We start from the raw sequence: 12,454 nt of genomic DNA, 5'->3' as shown, positions 1-12,454 counted from the left end.
ACCCCCGAGATCAAGAATCATGTGCTCTATCACCTGAGCCAGCCAGGCGCCCCTACAAGATTTTCTTTTTTAGAAAAAGATAGTACGGGGAAAACTGAATGAGCTAATTAGGGATTTGACCCAGACGACTTCTAATAGTGAAACTTTCCATTCTCCAATGTATATTCAGAGCAATGAATTCAGAAGATATTCCAGAAAAGCATCTGTTAATTCCATTACTTTCATGCTAGCTTCCATTCAGGTAAAGAATAGGGGCGTGAGGTGGTTCACAGGGTCCCATGGAATCCACTGAAAAGCAGCTCATCAACACAACAAGGGAAGATGTCCTACCTGAATGCGTTCTCATGTGCCTCTTCAGCTTGTATGTGTCCCTGCTGGCATAACTGCACAAGCTGCATTGGAATGGACGCTCTCCAGTATGAGAGCGAATGTGACGTTTTAATTTGCTGACCTGAAACACGAGAGCAATCAAACTTCTTACTTCTGTTAACATTGATTGTAATGTGAGTGCTGTGGGTTAGGCACAAAAGCTTAGCTTTTGGGCACTGAAGTTCACAATACAGAAAAAGCCTAAAACATAATATTTCTTCCTCATTACTTGTAACCTTTGTCTCTCAAATCCTTATCATAGTCCAAAGGAAGAGGGTAAACAAATGGATGGGGCACAGATGAGTCAAGATTGGTTATTATGTAACTATTTAAGCTGGGGGATAGATTCATGGGGGGTGTATTATCCTATTTTATCTATTTCTATATATGTTTCCACTTTTGAAATTTTCCTTAATAGTTTAAATAATCTATGCTTATTTACAGATAATTTCCTCACAGATACAGAGGTATCAGATTTTTTTTTGTTCAGTTTACCCCTAAATGATTTTACTGCTATTAGAATGTAAACCTGTTTCCTACTATCGATCATATAAAGTTACTGACTTCTGTGTATTTGTCTTATATCTGGCCATCCAAATGGACTCTGTTTTAAGTTTTCAGCTAATACTCTTGGATGTTCTATGTAAGCAAATATGTCTGCCACAAATACCATTTTTTGTTTTTCCATTTATAATTCATTTCTTATTTAGCTAGGATTTCCAATACAATTTTGATACAGTAACGGTAAGAAGAGATGTCTTGTTCCAAATTTTAATGGGAATACTCCCAATATTTCAGAGTTAACTAGGATGGATTGACTATAGGTTTCTGGTATACACTCCTTATAGTAAAGCCATTTTCTTCTACTCTTAACTTGCTAGGACTTTAAATGGTAATAAATAATGAATTTTAGTTTTTCAGTCATCTATAGAAATGATCATATGGTTTTCTTTAACCTCTCAATATAGCACAAACCAGTAATTTCTTCATGTTCAACTATCCTGGCATTTTAGATATAGTCTATCTCATAATCACTTATTTTTATAATATATTACTAAATTTGGTTAATAATTTTACTTAGTAATTTAATTTTTCTGTGAGAAAAAGATACCCTTTTGTTTTTGGTAGCATTCTTACTCAGTTTTGGTAACAGTATAACCTCAAATAGTAAAGGAGATAAAATTTTCTATTTTTAAATACTCTAGGTGCAGTTATTTATTTCTTTAATGTTTGGTAGAACGTATCTGTAATAACATGTGGAACTAATGCTTTTTTTTAAAAATGGGTAAATCTTTCACACTCATGACAGTTTTTTTTTGTTTTTGGTGCCGGGGAAAGGGAGTGGGAGTGTTAATAATCTGGTAAGATTTTCTATCTCATCTTAAGTCAGTTTGGTTAGTTTTTATCCTTATACTAGAATCATGGTCTTAAGACAGGAACCAACAAGGAGCTGAACACTTACTTCTACACTGGCGTAATCGCACATGGAACACTTAAATGGCTTCTCATGGGTGTGTTTATAACGACGATGCCGCACCAATTCTCCACTAGTCACAAAGGCCATGTCACAGTCTGGGCACTTGTGAGGACGAGTACCTAGGGAAAGTAAGTTATAAAAGGAAGACAAGATCAAGGGCACAATTAATGACAGTTCAACATGTGACACAAAACTGCATGATGTTGAACTCTGGTCATCTCAACAATCTTGTACCAGCCTGAGAGTAGCTCCAAAAGCTATGGGAGGGCCTGGTCGACTTTCTAACAGTAACCCCAGAATACTGGAAACATGTGCCAAACATTTAGTTTCTCTTAATTACCCATGTGAGTGATGCTTTTGAATACAAAATCTTTTTTATCCCTAGTTTATAAATTCTGATCACTATGGATCAAAAGTTAATAAAAACACAAGTCTGCTTCAACTCTTGGTTAAAAAAAAAAAATAGAGAACATCTTTTAAACTTCAATGTTGTGGGGAGCCAGGGTAGCTCGGTCAGTTGAGTGTCTGACTTTGGCTCAGGTCATGATCTCACGGTTAGTGAGTTTGAGCCCCGCGTCATGCTCTGTGCTGACAGCTTGGATTCTATGTCTCCATATCTCTCTGTCCCTCCCCCTCTTGTGCTCGGTCTCTCAAAAATAAACATTAGAAAATTAAATAAATAAACTTCAATGTTCTGTCAAGTACAGGCCACAGAATTAATAGTTACTTGACCCAAGATTCCTTTGCATATCAAATCTTACTATATTGTGACTATACACAGGGCCAAAGGGCTGTCCATATTGATACTTTTTTCTTAAAAAACAAAAAAACCTCACATATGTAATAGCTTGTTTTCTATATAAATTTGTTTTGATAAATCTAGAAATTTATCAAAGGCTTTAAAAAGTAGTATTGCCTTTTATGTGATTTAAATAGATCATTTATTTTTTAGTAGGCTCTATGCCCAACATGGGGCTTGAACTCACAACCCAAGACCAAGAGTCACATGCTCTACTGACTGAGCCAGCCTGACACCCCTGAACAGATCACTTTCCAACATCCAATGTCTAATACTATGTGATCTGAATGTCAATTCGTAGAATATTTAAACATTTTTACAAACTAATACATTTTTTTTCTTTTTTCCTTTTACTGAAGGAAAGTTACATTTCTTAATTTTTTAATGTTTATTTATTTTTGAGAGAGAGAGAGAGAGAGAGAGAGAGAGAGAGAGAGAGAAGGCATGTGTGCACATGAGCCGGGGGGGGGTGGGGTGGGGGTGGGGGAAGAATCCCAAGCAGGCTCCACGCTGTCAGCACAGAGCCTGACGTGGGACTTGACCTCATGAACTGTGAGATCATGATCTGAGCTGAAATCAAGTTAGATGCTTAACTGACTGAGCCACCGAGGTGCCCCTTACTTTTTTTTTTTTTTAAGGAAGACTCTTACTGTTTTTAATATGTTCCCACATAGTAGACCCATAACATAACTGATTGATTACTTTAATGGATCTTTTCTAGTCACTTTATATTCTAAATATAGCATTGGAAATATGCCCAGGTAATAATGACAATAAAGAGATAAGCTGACAGCAGAAAACAGTGCTGTTTTCATAAACCACTACTCAAAAACTGGGAACCATTTGTAATTATGCACTGCAGGTAAGGGGTGACAACAAGGTAACCCCAAACACCAAAACCAAAGGAAGACTTCCCCTGAGAGTGGTATTAAGAAGAATTACAATGCAAAGAATAGGACTACCCACCTGCAGAAATGATTCTGAGATTGAGAGAACCCAGAAGAGGAAGTGTGATTAAAGTATGACCGTAATGAAAAATTCCAAGAAATTCCAATGAATGTTCACATGCTCATTTTGCTTCTTTAGTACCACTAAGGATGTAGGAGTGAAGGATAGAGTTCTCTCTATGAAAAATATAGTCTGGCAGCACAGATAGGTAAGTAGAACAACAATTAATGAGAGGAGGAAAGCAGGATCCATTTCTCTTAGGACAAAGTGAATTGAAAACCAAGAATTTCTAATGTTTACCTAGTACTATCTAGGGGACAGAAAGAGGCCTGCTACTGGTAGACACAGCATGGCAATTAGGGAAGAAGAGACACTGCTGTGCAACAGAGATTTTCATTGAGTTGCACCACCTGGCTGCTTATGTCCCTATGCTCAGGGCCCATGCTCACCAAGTCACCTGTCAGTTGCTACATCATCTCAATATAGGTAAGAGTGTCCCCTAGAAAGCAATACAACTGCATCCAGAAAATGAAAAGGTGTATTCCTCACTGTAAACTGATTTTCTGATATGCATCTGACCGCTGAGGGTTTGATTAGTATGAATTAGTGCTGCCAAATTAGCTCTGAGCACCAGACATACCACACTCTTATTTTCAAAGCTGAGGACTAGACCATGACACACACAGTCTACATCAAGCATTCCCATTTTAGGAGGTCCTATTATGGGGCCATATATTTTTATCCAGTCATATGCACTTTCGTAGTGTCTTCAAACTACTAAATACATCATATCATCAAGTGTCTGAGTAGAAAGCAGGGACAATGAAAAGTGACCAGGTCATATTAGCAAAACATATACTAATGCACAGCATACTGCTTACAGGGCAAACTCAACTTGATCATGCTCAACAAACAACCAGTACATCAATCAAAAACAAGAGCCATATTAGGTGGAGAATCTGGAGAGGAAATCTACTCTGCATGAAGAACCATGTGAGAGAAGTTTCTATTAGCACTTGCAGCCAAATGCCAAAACGGAAAGAGCAAAAAGCCCAGAAAAGACCCTAAAGAGAGCTCCAGCACACTGTCCCTCCAACTTTAATGATGCCTGGAACCTAACCATAGCCAACACAAAGCTAATACTAGAATATTAAAGTATATATGGAGCACAAATGAAGAAATGTTTGGATTGCTAGAATAATGCCTTTAACTTTCCATTCTGCAATTCTGAATTACTTACCTTTGTTGAGGCGAAACAACCAGAAACCATGGTTTTTACCAAGGTAGGATTTTGTTGCTATTTCTAATGTTTGTCCTTACAGTGCCTGGCAATTGTTGCCTGGGAATTTTCAGGGTCATTCTTTGTCACTGATGTTAAAACCTTAGCAATGCAATGGTGAGGTTCTTCAGGAAATACTACAGATTAACTATCATAGATCAGCTTTTCTGGATCACTATCCTTATATAATTTGGATTATTTTCCACTAAATTTTCTTTACATTTGCCTATAAATTCATCTGCTTATAATAAATCAGGATTACAAAACAGCATAAGAAATGGGGCGCATGCGTGGCTCAGTCGGTTGAGTGTCCAACTTCGGCTCAGGTCATGATCTCATGGCTCATGAGTTCAAGCCCTGCGTCGGGCTCTCCGCTGACAGCTCAGAGCCTAGAGCCTGCTTTGGATTCTGTGTCTCCCTCCCTCTCTGCTCCTCTCCCACTCACGCTCTCTCTCAAAAATAAACATTTAAAACAAACAAACCAGCATAAGAAAGAACAAAAGTTGCTCTTCTTTAACTTCCCACTGGAACCAGTTTTGAGGATACTTAAAACCCAAGTTTTAAACTTTGCTATGCTGCAGCCCCCAACATTCATATCCAGCACCTGTGTGTGTGTTAAGGTGATTCCTCAGGAGGGTGACTGTTCTGAATGCCCTGCCACAGAGATGGCACTTGTGTGGTCTCTCATCAGTGTGACTTTTCATGTGACGATCCAAATTTGAACGCCGCGGACATGTGTAACTGCAAAGCTCACACTGGAATGTCTTCTTTACACCTATATGCAAAATAAAACACTTACTTGTTCCAGGGTTTCAAAGTGTTAAGTTTAACCCTAATGTTAAATTTCTACAAATAAATTTCATTAGCTTTTTTAAACTAAATCCAATTTAAGTCATATTAAATCAGAATTATTTCATGCCACTAATAGATTTACTTCTTTGTCTTCTTCAGGACTTAAAAAGTACTCAATTTGGAAAAACCTCTTTTAGACTGGTTAAAAGGATTGGTACCCACCTCATGATCTTTTAAAAAAAAAAAAAAAAAAAAAAAAAAAATCCATTTACTTTAAAATAATTTGCGTACACCGTGTTATATATGCTTTATCCCAAAATGACTTTATGAGAGTTTAATGGATAAACTAATTTTACCTTTCTTTTTAATTTTTGTTGGTTTTGGAGGCTTCATGTTACCAACCACTTTCTCTGCATTAACCTCTGATAGCAGACCCTCCTGCTGCTCTTCCTCAAAATCGTAGACAGACACATCCACATCTTTGCCCTCCTCTGTGTAACGCAGTTTGCTCTTTTTGGTTTTCTTTGTTTTTTTGGCTGGCGGCTGATAATCTGGGTCTTTTTGCCAACTAGGATCTTCTTGAGGTGGAAGTTCCCCTTGCTCTAGCGTCTCCACCTCTCCATTGGCCCCTACTTTCACCACTTGAAACCCTTCAGGCAAAGGTAAGGTGTGACATATCATGGGTTCGCTTTCTGCAAGACCCTCTTTAGACACTTCATTCTCATAAGCCCCCTGAAGTTCTTCTACTGAAGTGGTAGCAACAGGTACAGTCACAGGAACAGGTACTTGGACAAGCTGAAGCTCTCCTATGTTTATGGGCTGTTCCTCCATATTTACAACCTGTAAGGTTATGATCTGGGTATCGTCCACAGCAGCCTCTGCTTCTGGAGCGACTGTACCCTCCATTACTTCAGTCTTCATCTGAAGAAGGGTAGGATCCAGCTGTTCCATCATTACCATCTGCACACTGTTATTGACATCCTGGACCACCTCACCCCCATCAGTCTGGTTCTGGGGTAGGTGGCAAGTATCTTCTTCCTGGCCACCTTCCCGGCGTCGCTGGTAAGTCTTTCTTTCCTTTCCTTTAATGAAAGTTTCAGACTCTTCCACAATGGCTTCAACCGCCTCACCTTCCATTTCCCCTTCCTTTAGTAAGGGAGAACACAGGTTGTTATTTATTTATTTCACAGATTGTCATTTAAAGTAAAATTTGTCCAAATGAAAATAAATACATTTTAAAACAAAATGACCCTTGGCAAGTGAATTAGGAAATCAACAGTTGTTAATATGACAAAAAGACAAAACAGATATTATGAGCCTCCTGATGGAAGAACAACCTATATATGAAGCAATCTTGTTAATAAACAAAACAAAAAATCCAAAACTAATCAAGCCTCTAGATCCAACCACCAATTAACAGGAAATTGGTGACAGAGTATGTTAAATTACACTACAGGGATGACTCAGTGAAATCCAGACTGAAGGAAACTGCAGGATTAACCACCCAGTTTCTTCTGCAAATAAATCACCAACACAAAAAATGGGAAGGATAGAGGAAGAATCTACACCTCAGTGGTTCTGGACCTAGGGTGACTTTGCCCTCAGGGGACATCTGGCAAGGCCTGGTGACATTTCTGGTTGTCACTACTGGGTGGGTATGCTACTAGCATCTAGGGGTAGAGGCCAGAGGTGCTACTAAATCTTCTGTTATGCACAGGTTCAGTCCTCTACAATGAAGAATTATTGGTTCACAAATGTCAATAGTGCTGAGGTTGAGAAACCCTGATAGACGTAAGAGATTTAAGAAAACATAGCAATCCAAAAACAAACAAACAAAAAGAAAAAGCAAAAACAAAAACAAAACAAAAATCCAACAGTCAATCACAACATATGGATCTTCTCTGGATCCTGATTCCAACCAACAAATGATTTAAAAAAATATGACATGAGACAATTAGATTTAACTCTGGGTATTTTTTTTTTCCAACTCTGGGTATTTGATGATACTAAAGAATTATTAACAAATCTAGTTTACATCTTATACATTTCCTGTATCTATTAATAAAAACACTGGCAGAGGGCCTTGCTATTTTTAGCTAAATTCTACCTTAGAAAATATTCCACGTCATAGTGTTTTCTCACTGTTTTTTTGGAGCCAGAATCAGACCTTGGATCCACACTCCTATGGTCCTGACTGTCCACACAACACTACCTCCTGTGTCATACCATCAACTTGACATTCATTGTACCTCTCTCCTCTGTAAGACCACAAATTCCTTGAGGACAGGGACCATGTATAACAAGTAGTTTTTACTCTTTAGCACTATGCCTAGGTTGGTAAGTACTCAACTGTTAACTGAACATTAAAAAAAAAAAAAAAAAAAAAAGGTGGGGGTAGCCTGGGTGGCTCAGTCGGGGTAAGCATCCGACTTCAGCTCAGGTCATGATCTTATGGTCCCTGAGTTCAAGCCCCATGTTGGGCTCTGTGCTGGCAGCTCAGAGCCTGGAGCCTGTTTCGGATTCTGTGTCTCCCTCTCTCTCTGCCCCTTCCCTGCTCATGCTCTGTCTCTCAAAAAATGAATAAACGTTAAAAAAAATTTTTTTTAATGGAAAAAAAAATCAGCTAATTCATAGTTTCCGGCTCTTAAGTCTTGTGAATACTCAAAGTACCCAGATACCTAAGAGTAAAATGGGTCTGAACAATCATCCAATTCATAACAATAATCCAACTTAACAAAACCCACATATATAAGCTTAATTCAAAATTAAAGTGTTTTGTATTATTGCCCTAGTCTCACAAAAAGCTTTTGCTACTTCTATTACAGACACATTTTTCCAATTCTCTGTCTGGGTACCTTAACACTGTACCCATGCTGGCAGTCAGGACCACCTGTAAGGCAATACAAACACTACAGGAGAATGGGTAAGGCTTGGTCCCGCATTCAAAGAGTTACTACCTATTTTTATTTATTTTTTAAAGTTTACTTATTTAAGTAATGTCTACAACCCAATGTGGGGCTCGAATTCACAAATGTGGAGATTAATAGTCACATGTCCTTCCACCTGAGCCAGCCATGCCAGGCACCTCTTCAGGTTCTCCTGGACTCCACACAATCAGAATTTGCAACTTAATAGATCTCCAAGTGGTTTCATATACTAAAGTTTGAGAAGCATTTATTTATACCATCGTTATTCACAGATATTTTAAGAGAGAATTTTCAGGTCAATAATGTCCCAAAATTAGTACCCCAACAAGGATGGGATAATTCTAAATGCTGGCATTAGGGAACAGAGAAAAGGCCCATCTACCTTGGCACCATTCTTGGGAAAAATACCAAAGTACAAAGAACAAAAAATTCATAAGCCATAAATGCTAATGCTGACCCTGTCAGAGGCTCATCACACAACCCCAGGCTATTTAGATATCTTTAATGGTAAAACTAGTGGAAGGAAAACATTTAATGTCTAAGTTCTGTTGGGTTGTGAAGCACACAACAATCTGAAGGACACAGAAAAATCCATCCCCTCTCTGCCTTGAATTTGAGAACTTTTAAATATAAATAACTTGTAAAAAACTTGCTTGTAAATAACTAAGTCTAACCTAAAAGAAATCACTGGAATTATAAACCAAGTAGAAGAAGTGGTAGAAAGGAGTACAAATTAAAACCAATTGTGTTGCCAGGGAGCTGAGCTGACAAGAGTATTCTCTCACTGTGAAAAAAACACATGGCATAAGGTTCCTGAACATGGGCCTCTACTCAGGGTACTAAAGCAGCAGCTTGTTTTTACAGAGAAAAATCAGGCACAAAGTAGCAAGGTATTAGCCTCTCCCAAATACTGCTTAGAAAACTCAACGCATCCCCTCAAGCACTTTACCTAATATTCTCCATGAGAAGGGAGTCTCTCCTTTGAATCATTAACTAACCTAATAGGCTGTACCAGGTCTCTCTTCCCACTCCGTAAGGACTGTGCTCTGCTAGCTGTTGTCACCCCTTTGGCAGTTCTGATCCATTTCTTCTCTTCCTCCAGGGACTTGGCTCTGCTTCTACTCAGTTTCTCTTAGCCACACAACACACAGAGAACAAACTTACACTTACCCAACTCCCCAATTTTCTGCCTCTTTGCTTGAGTCAGCCATGCTTTCTAGGTTTTATCAAACCTTTCTGAGGACACCACCACTAGAAAGGGGTTTACATTTATTTCCAGAACACATTTTTAAAAAAATTTTTTTTTTAACTTTTTTTTTTAATTTATTTTTGAGACAGAGAGAGACAGAGCATGAACAGGGGAGGGGCAGAGAGAGAGGGAGACACAGAATTGGAAACAGGCTCCAGCCTCTGAGCTGTCAGCACAGAGCCTGACGCGGGGCTCGAACTCACAGACCGTGAGATCATGACCTGAGCCGAAGTCGGACACTTAACCGACCGAGCCACCCAGGCGCCCCCAGAACACATTTTTTAAAGATTATCAAAGTATAGTAGCTTATTTAGAGGAATCTGAAAAAGGAAGCACATGAAGATTTTTTTAAAGTTATTGATAGGATGCCTGGCTGGTTCAGTTGGTGGAGCATGTGACTCTTGATCTTGGGGTTATGGGTTCAAGCTCCATGTTGGGTACAGAGATCACTTAAAAAACAGAATCTTTAGGGGCATTTGAATAGCTCAGTCAGTTGAGCATCCAACTTGATTTTGGCTCAGGTCATGATCCCAGGGTCACGGGAATGAGCCCCGTGTCAGGCTCCGCACAGAGTGTGAAACCTGCTTAAGATTCTCTCTCTTTCCCTTTGCCCCTCTCCCCAACTCATGCTCGCTCTCTAAAAAAAAGTTAAATAAATACAAGATAAAAAAATAAAATAAAATCTTAAAAACAGTTACTCACAATTCCTTTACCTAATCACCTACCATTTTGGTATGGTTTTTTTTCAGTGTTTTTCCCCTTATGGATATTTATACATAGATGACATTGTATTATACATATAGTGTGCACACATTTTTATACGGCTTTGCTCTATCTTCAGAACCTTTCCTTACTGAAAAGGACTCCACTTCCTCTTTAGCTTTCTATAATCCCCTTTGCTTGGTCCACAAGCACCAGAGCAACCAACCCAAAGACCTTCCCCTTACCTTCAATCTCAGTTTCTCTGGCATCTGACGGTATGAAACTTGTATTCCTCCTTCATTAACCTCTTTTCTCCCTTGGTTCTGTCTTTCCTAGGTCTCTCTCTTCCTTTGTCTCTGAGAGCTACTCCACCTACCTTCTGAGCATATCAAGGCTCTGTTCTTTTCTCTGTAGCCACTCTATTCGCCAGCCTTTTTTTACTTCAGCTGTCTCCACAGAGGTCTTTCAAACCCACATCTGCAATTCTCTAATTTTTTCACTGCCTACGAGAGCTCTCGCCCAGTGATGCTTGGCTATCACCTTCAATTCGATGGCACTTGAGAAGGAATAAGGAAACCTGTACTCCAGTCCCTAATGCATCACTAACCAAACGAGGAGCTTACAAAGTGGGTTAGTCTTCTGAAGAACTTGTCTTCTGAATTTACAAAGTGGGTTAGTCTTCTGAAGACATTTTGTATTCTCTGTCATCTTCATGACAAAGTAAAGCTTAGGGACATTTATTTTATTTTAACCAATAACTTTTGGTATATATATTTACTTAATTTTTAAAGTAAACTCTACTCCCAACGTGGGGCTTGACCTCATGACCTTGAGATCAAAAGTTGTATGCTCTACTGACTGAGCCAGCCAGGCACCCCAGGAACATTTCTTAAACATCATTCGACCAACTTCTGGGTAGAGGGTGGGGCAAGAGGAGGTTCCCTCAGACTGTGGCAGGATGATTCTGGCACCTGTGAGTGTTGGGGTTGGCAGAGAGGAAAACTGGCATCTGAGCACGTCCCTGCTCTTGACGACTGGGTGAGTGGGAGGATGTGGAAGCCTAGCCTCTAACAGAGGCCCCTGAGGTCTGGCCATACTCCTAACTAACCACCAGCCTGGCCTGCATCCTTGGGAGCCTACTGGATCAGCCCTCGCCCTCTTGCCTCAGTGTCTTTTCTACCAGCTCTATGTTGCTCAAATCTTTCCCATCTTAAAACTTCCTTTAACCCACTTGACAATTTAGCACCTGCCATTTCTGTATTCCTTCCATGGTCAACCCCACACTGTCTCCACTCTTTTCTCTTCCATGCCTTGGTTCACCAGTTTGTTCAATTCTCTACTGAACTGCTCTAAGCCTAGCAATGGCCCTTAACTGGCAAATCCAAAGGAGACTTTTCTGTCCTTATCTGACTTGACCCCTCAGTGGAATTCAGCATTCTATTCTAGGCTTTATCCCAGATTTATGCCAGACCATCAGAAAAAAAGCTTGGTATATTTGGGTCACATGGTCTTATCCCTACAGAACTGCTTTCACCAAGTTTTGTTTTGGCATTATGCCCTTGGCTTATACTAAAGGATACGTGGCAGAAATTTTCAATTACACACTTGGAAAGGTCTTCTTCAATTAAGGATTTTTTTCCTTTCATTGTTGAGACCTATGTTACAGGATCATGAGTTACCATTTTTTTTTAGTTGGGCCACACCTTGTTCAATTTTTTTCCTCTCAAGCTATATAATAACTTCCTATTCTAAGTTGTATTTTCTAGGGTTTTTACTTTGTATCATTTATCATTTATATTTTCTGTACACTTCGTCAAATTGTAGAATAAGATGGGCTTTAAACCAGGGGCACATGGGTGGCTCAGGTGGTTAAGCATCTGACTCGATTTCAGCTCAGGTCATAATCTCTCGG

The 12,454-nt window shown here is 39.3% G+C and overlaps 1 protein-coding gene across 3 annotated transcripts in view; it reads right to left on the bottom strand.

The window, feature by feature from the left end:
* CTCF (CCCTC-binding factor) overlaps nt 1-12,454 on the bottom strand; it is a 48,142-nt gene that overhangs the window by 13,676 nt on the left and 22,012 nt on the right. For all 3 annotated transcript variants that reach the window (XM_042920596.1, XM_042920598.1, XM_042920597.1), the window contains 4 exons: nt 6,021-6,810; nt 5,477-5,647; nt 1,832-1,965; nt 331-451 (listed from right to left, as the gene is read on the bottom strand). In XM_042920596.1, the coding sequence (XP_042776530.1) occupies nt 331-451; nt 1,832-1,965; nt 5,477-5,647; nt 6,021-6,801 (1,207 nt within the window). In that variant the 5' untranslated portion in view covers nt 6,802-6,810. The remainder of the gene's footprint in view (nt 1-330; nt 452-1,831; nt 1,966-5,476; nt 5,648-6,020; nt 6,811-12,454) is intronic.

The sequence above is a fragment of the Panthera leo genome, chromosome E2 (genome assembly GCF_018350215.1).
Source record: "Panthera leo isolate Ple1 chromosome E2, P.leo_Ple1_pat1.1, whole genome shotgun sequence".
NCBI lineage: Eukaryota > Metazoa > Chordata > Mammalia > Carnivora > Felidae > Panthera > Panthera leo.
This window is presented reverse-complemented; position numbering and strand designations above follow the sequence as displayed.